This window comes from Cynoglossus semilaevis, chromosome Z (assembly GCF_000523025.1).
Source record: "Cynoglossus semilaevis isolate Cse_v1.0 chromosome Z, Cse_v1.0, whole genome shotgun sequence".
NCBI classification, from domain to species: domain Eukaryota; kingdom Metazoa; phylum Chordata; class Actinopteri; order Pleuronectiformes; family Cynoglossidae; genus Cynoglossus; species Cynoglossus semilaevis.
The window spans coordinates 16365833-16372435 of record NC_024328.1 but is presented as its reverse complement, the minus strand read 5'-3'; the positions used below and the strand labels follow the sequence as shown (position 1 = coordinate 16372435).

At 36.8% G+C, this 6603-nt stretch overlaps 1 protein-coding gene across 1 annotated transcript in view; it reads left to right on the top strand.

The window, feature by feature from the left end:
- qng1 (Q-nucleotide N-glycosylase 1) overlaps positions 1 to 6113 on the top strand; it is a 7005-nt gene extending 892 nt beyond the window's left edge. The window contains exons 2-7 of the mRNA XM_008336677.3: positions 305 to 497; positions 1503 to 1650; positions 2756 to 2868; positions 4208 to 4351; positions 5417 to 5612; positions 5684 to 6113. Of these exons, the coding sequence (XP_008334899.1) occupies positions 309 to 497; positions 1503 to 1650; positions 2756 to 2868; positions 4208 to 4351; positions 5417 to 5612; positions 5684 to 5913 (1020 nt within the window). The 5' untranslated portion in view covers positions 305 to 308 and the 3' untranslated portion in view covers positions 5914 to 6113. The remainder of the gene's footprint in view (positions 1 to 304; positions 498 to 1502; positions 1651 to 2755; positions 2869 to 4207; positions 4352 to 5416; positions 5613 to 5683) is intronic.
- Positions 6114 to 6603: the final 490 nt, after the last annotated feature.

Sequence of the window (6603 nt, the reverse complement as noted above, 5' to 3'; positions counted from 1 at the left end):
AAAGTTCCCCTGAAAATGGAAAAAACCCTTAAGTTATTGTCTTAATAATTGAAAAGGTGTAGCCCCAATTAGCAATAGCTAAAGTCACCAAAATAGCTATGTTCTGCTTAAATGCAACTTTAACATAGATACCAAAATATGTAATGTAAACTTGTAAATGTGAACATGTTCCTGGTCTGCAGTCGGCGTGTCTGTGACTAAATCTATTTTGCATCCTGTAGGTGTTTAAATCCTCTGGCAGCAAATATTGAATATGATTATGTCCAAGTGTGTGTATTCCTTCAAGAGTACTTCTGTTCCATAGTGTTATGGAAACACCTCTGCTTCCACGTGAGTCTGGCCGCTTCGTAGCAGAGCGCAGTCAGGACGTGTTTGTGGAGGAGGATGGAGTTCAGAAGGTGGCAGAGATGCTGTTCTCTCTGCGACACAGTGACGATCTCACTGCCAGTGGCTGGAAAAAGGCAAACCTATTGGCTCCAGAACCCACTTCAGATGAGGGGAGTTGTGGCATCACGGGGCCACTCAGAATGATAAATTATTATTATCAGTAGTGTTTCAAAATTCATGCATTCGTTCTCTTCTTCTGGACACATTTTTAAAGGATTAGATTCACTCATGACCTTGTAAATGCATGCTACAAATATATGGTTAGTGAGAAGCAGGCAATCTGCAGTGGTGTGGACTAGTTTGGGTGAAAGGGGATTGTTAACCTCAAGACTCATGTCTGTATTTGTATTCATGTGTGCAAATACAAACAGGATGCCATAGAATTATATTGTTTTCTGGTGTGCGACGGTCAACGTACTCTGTATTTTCCCCTTTACTGTAATGTGCTGGCGGCCAATTATGTTTATTTCTTTAAATCAGTCTTCTCATCAAATACAAATTACCATTATTTTTCCAATTGGATATATCTTTTTTTATTTTATGACAATTATTGTTTCTGATCTATTCTTAAATCTTTTAAGCTGTTTGTCCACAAATACCTCTTTTTTAATTGAAATGAAACAAATAAATAAAATAAGGTGGTGGTGGCCTAGTGGTAAAGGAAGCGGACTTCGGTCCGGAAGGCCCCAGGTTCGAATCCACCAACTGCCACTGAGATGCACTGTCCTCAAGCACTGCTCCCCACGGCTGCCCACTGTTCACTTGGTGATGGGTTAAATGCAGAGGATAAATTTCGTTGTGCATGGTGTGCTGTGCTGTGTCACAATGACAAATAAAGATAAGTTAAGTTAATGAAGATAAGTTAAAATAAATACTAGTGTGGCAAATGTAAATAAATCTAATAATTTTTATTTATTATTAATGCAACATTGAAGCATAGACAGAATTCAACATGTGCAATCAATGTATTTGTCTATATATTTATCCCAAAGTCAATTTGCAAACAGGATAAATTAACAGTGAATAATTGGAAGGGTTTTTTCCTCACTGATACTGACTGACACTTGAATAACACATGTTTTGGATTTTTTTTTTTTTTTTTTTGAACTTTGCAGGCCTTGAACTGGGTGTTTGTGGTTGACACTATGAATTTCTCCTTCTGGCCAGAGAATGAAGCTCAGCAGTGTGAGGTGACACACAGAGGGACCACATACACAGGTTACATGACCCTTTGTGCTGCAGTCACCAGGGCCATGGATGAAGGTCAGTCTACATACAGTATAGCTCTAAGGAAACAATGGTAAACATGATATTCATATTTAGAGGTTGTTAAATACTTGGTACTTAAAGAAGCTTGTAAAGTATTTTGATCACTGACCATGTTTAACAGATGTGTACAAGCAAAAGTAATCATTTGGAGTAAACAAAAAACAGATGATGAAAGTACTTTTTAGGACGCAAGGTCTCTTTTTACCTTTTTAACCTCTGTTAACATTTTTTTAATTATACTGGGTATTGTTTCATGTGTTGTGCTTCATTTCTTTCTCTAAATAGAATTCTACATTTTAAGTCTTGTTAAAATATTTCTATTTTAGATGTCTTCACTTTTTAATTGGTAGCCTTTATATATTTTTTAATATAGTTTATAATTGTGACTACATGTTCCATAAAAAGCAAACATATTTACAGCAATCTACCAGAGCTCTTTGTTTACCAGATTTTCCACAAATCTACTCAGAAAGGTGACCTGTCTCTTAATAACTACTGCACATATTTCGAGTAACAGAATAGTTGACATTAATGTTAGAAGTGTATAATTGAACTTTTCTTTGTAATCTTATAAGGACTTAATTCCTTTTTAAAGGATACACATTTCCTGGAAAATGTTAATATTGAATGAATGTATTGTTTGTTTTGTTTTTTTCTTTTAAATTTTTATTCTAATCAGTATGCCTCTGCATTTGCACTAACAGTACATGATGATTTCATGCCCTTTTCATGAACTTTGACTGTCAGGAAATTGCTTGCAGCTCTGCATGTGCCAGAGCATCTTTTATAATTAGCATGAACCACTCTGGAATGAATCACTGATGTCTTCTATACAATGGAACTTTTACTGTGGACTTGGAATAGCACATGTTGCTTTGTTGTAGTGGATGGTGAGGTTTGACAGGACCAGATCAGATCAGAACAAATTATGTCTTTTGAACGTCATCTGTAAAAAAAAAAAAAAAAAAAACTGCTACAGTGGCGATATGCACTACATCAATGCAGGAGAGACCACTTTATAGCTTGGTATCACTGGGTGTCTGGCTCCACTCTGGTTCCTGTTCCAACAGAGACCTGTTTTTTTCTCTTCACTTCACAGGTATTCCTATCACTGATCCAAAGTTTTTCTCTCAGATCACCGCGGAGAAACTCAAACATGTCCTTCGCTCTGACAATGACACACCCATGCCCATGCTGGAGGAACGACACAAGGTGCTAATTATGTCTTATTATGTCAGCTATAGTACTATAACCACAGGTTATAGGCAACAAGATAACTGAGAAAAACAATTCATGATTCATGCGTAACCTCCCAAGACTGTTTTCTAAAATCGTGGGTCCTAATCTAAAAGTGTGTCCCTGGAGGCTATTTGAGGCGTTGCAGAGCTAGAAACTCCCCATGTCTGGTTTGTCCAGACAGAAACACAAAATCTTTTGCAGTTACCTGTTCTGTTTAGAGTGATCATTTTTAAAGCTTTAAAATCTTATTTAAAAGCTGCTGCTGCAGTGCACAGCTCAGTGACCTCAGATGACACTCCTCTGTACCGTACACACACCACTCCTTTTCCCCTAGTGCATACAAATGCTGCCCACCAAGCTGTTTTAGGTGGCCAGCGGGATCTTAAAAATAATTTAGTAAAGTCCAAACAGCAGAGTTTCTCTACCTATGAAATTAAAAGTTTTTTTTTTATTACACCGCAATGAACAATATATGTAGCTTGAATAAATAATAATCCCTTGCAGAAACATGTATTAGTCTGTTATCGAGTAGGTACATCTATACCAGCGGTCCCTGACCTTTTTTGTTCCAAGGACTGGTCAGGCAGTACCACCCGTTACTACAGACCAGTACCAAGGTGCTGAGCATCGAAGGATTATTAAATGTTAAAAATAAAACATCTTTTAGGCTCTATTGTGTTTGAGTCTGAATGACCTCTTATTTTAAAATGATGCCAGATTATCTTTAAATAAACAAAGTAAATGAATATAGTGGATTTTCTTTGAATTAAGTAAAATTAGTAGAATTAAGTACATTTTTTTCACTGTGTCTCACTGTGGCCCAGTACCAAATGACCTATGAACCAGTACTGGTCCACGGACAAGGGGTTGAGGACCCCTGATCTATACAGTTTTCCATTTACAACTGGCTCTTCACGGGGAACTATATTGCTGATGTGGCCCTCGGTGAAAATTAGTTTGAGACCCCTGACCTAGTAACAATTTAGTATTTACATTATGCAAACGACAAAAGAAAATTTAATGTGCAAAAAAAACATAGGTTCAAATGTCATAAAATGGTTAGCTTCAGATTCAGACCGACGCTCCCTGTCACACTGTCATCTCTTAAGATGAAGCTAGATGATGATGAAGTCTACTGTTAACATTGTCAAGAAGATACATTTATCCTGCTCCAAACATCTCCAAGTGTCAGTTGCTGTGAAAACACCTATCTATCAGTGTTATACCTGTTTCTTTCATGTTGCAAGAACACGGCTGCCTTCTCTCACACTCCTCACTGTTGTCTAATGTAAAACTCAATATGCCTGACAAGGTGCTGACGGAAGGTGGCTGTGTGTTGCTAGAACATGGCGGAAGTTTTCGTAGTTTTATCAGCCAAGCTGGGAAGGACGCCCGGAAAATGGTGGAGCTCATTGTGCAGAAGATTCCATCTTACAGGGATGAAACCACCTATCAGGTTAGTTTTCACTAACTTGTTTTACACTTTCATACACCACAGGGAAATGATTTGAGTTTACAAATGGAGATAAAAAACAAATATGTAAATAAAACCATGGGTTTGTCAATTACGTTTTTACAGAAAAATGCTGGAATTTTTTTTTCATTTTTTTTTATTTAACATCAACAAATTTAGTGAAGTATGGTAAAAGTCAGATTCATACATGTTTATATAGCTATGTATGTATATATTGACTGTTCTTATTTATATCCATGCATATATTTATACATGTATGTATATATATATATGTTTATATGAATATAAATTATGAGATTCAAATATGTAATTTGACTAATCACAGACTAGCTGTAGATTAACCTCATAAACCCAAGGTTGTAACTATGATTGCAGTGAGTCATGAATAATCACAATTAAATAAGATTAATCAGCACTCCAGAATGTAACACATTTTTTGTCTGTATATTCCTGGTACAGAAACAGAAAGTTTATATTGATATAATTATGTGTGTGCAGTGAAAATCTTTGTGTGAGGTTTATTCACACTGGATAATATAATTGAACACAATCCTACAGCCTTTTCCCGTTTGTTTTTAGCTTTTTCTTTATTCTAAATCACATCATATTGAGCGGGGGGAATAGACAGTTTGGTGTGAGTAGAGGAGTAATTACAACTGGACATCAGTGTAATTCACAGCTGCATCATCTAAACAGAGTGTGTTGGCAGGAAACGTCAGTGACGTGGCTGTCCAGGTGGTGCCCAGAAAATATTTTTGACTGAACTTGTCTGTAGAATATACTGTATTTAATTTGGTCTGTGAAAACACTCAATGTCTTCTCTTGATTCTCTTATCTTACCGAATTAGATCAGAACTTATTTTTCTTATGGGATGTTTACAAAGAGAGAAAATATTTTTAATCACTTGAACTCTGTCAAAAACTAATTCATGTATAGATAATAATAATGTGAGGGTTCCATCTCCTGGCCGAGGACCGAGTGGCAATATTTTTTTTTTTATTATTGCTAATGATACTTGTTGAGACATTGTCTTGTGTCTCTTTCAGGGGAAGAGAATCTCCTTCCACAAGAGAGCTCAGATCCTGGTGGCAGATTTCTGGGGAGTGATGAAGGCTCGAGGAAAGGGAGACATCACTAACATGGACTGGCTGACTATGTTTGCTGACTACAGGGTCCCACAAGCTCTGGTCTATCTTGGAGTACTACGGTACTCTGACACCCTGATGCAGACCCTGAAGAAAGGTAAGACAAAAGAGTGTGTGTTTGCCTTAAAAAATAATCTTGTATGGGTTTAATGTCTCTGTTTTTTTCAGGTGAGCTGCTGTGTTCAGGAGACAGGAGAGAGGTGGAGATCAGAGGTTGTTCCATTTGGAGCGTAGAGTTGATCAGAAAGCGACTGTGCAAACTGGTACAGGAGAAGGACGGACAGAGTTGTAACATCACCTCTGCTGTCATCGACTTCTACCTGTGGCCTTACGCCAAGCAACATCACAGAGAGATGGCACACATTCCCATACATCACACTCGCTGTGTTTTCTACTGATGAGCCGCCTGAATGTCATACACACTGCAGTAGGCTGTATGTTTGATCCTGTGCCAGCCATATGTACAGATGGTGTTTTCTTAAAGCCACAGAAACAGGTTTGAAGCTGTAATGATGCTTGTTTGGTCAGTGTGGGTTGTAGCACCGTTGCCCATTTAATGGTCATTAAAATATGTCCAGCAACATGTTTTACACGGTCACACATCTGTCATTTCATTGAAATGCAACTTTGAAAATAACAATTATTTTACAGTATTGATTAAAAATATATATTTATGCTAATCAACTTTTCTAATGTTAGATGCCTTTGAGGAAAAGACTAAAAAACACAAAACACAATTTTTAAGAGGTTTGTTGTTGTAAGTGAAATCAGATCTATCAAAAAAGTTTTTAACAGCTTTTATGAACAGTTATTTGACACTGCAATTTTTATTTAGAGGAATACAAAACTGCCATTATGCAGTTGGAGAATTTAAAAAAAAGTGGGCTGAATTTTTTTTTGTATAGTAATACTTAATGAAAATCAATTTTCATGAAGTATTACCATAGTTTTTCCCCAGTCATCCCTGAGTACCTTATAAAAAAACATTATTAACCCAAACAGTACCACATAATGGATTTCTGCCAAAAACACATAATTTTCTCAAAATGCCATGTTTATCTCCTGTGATGATGTGTCAAATCAATAAG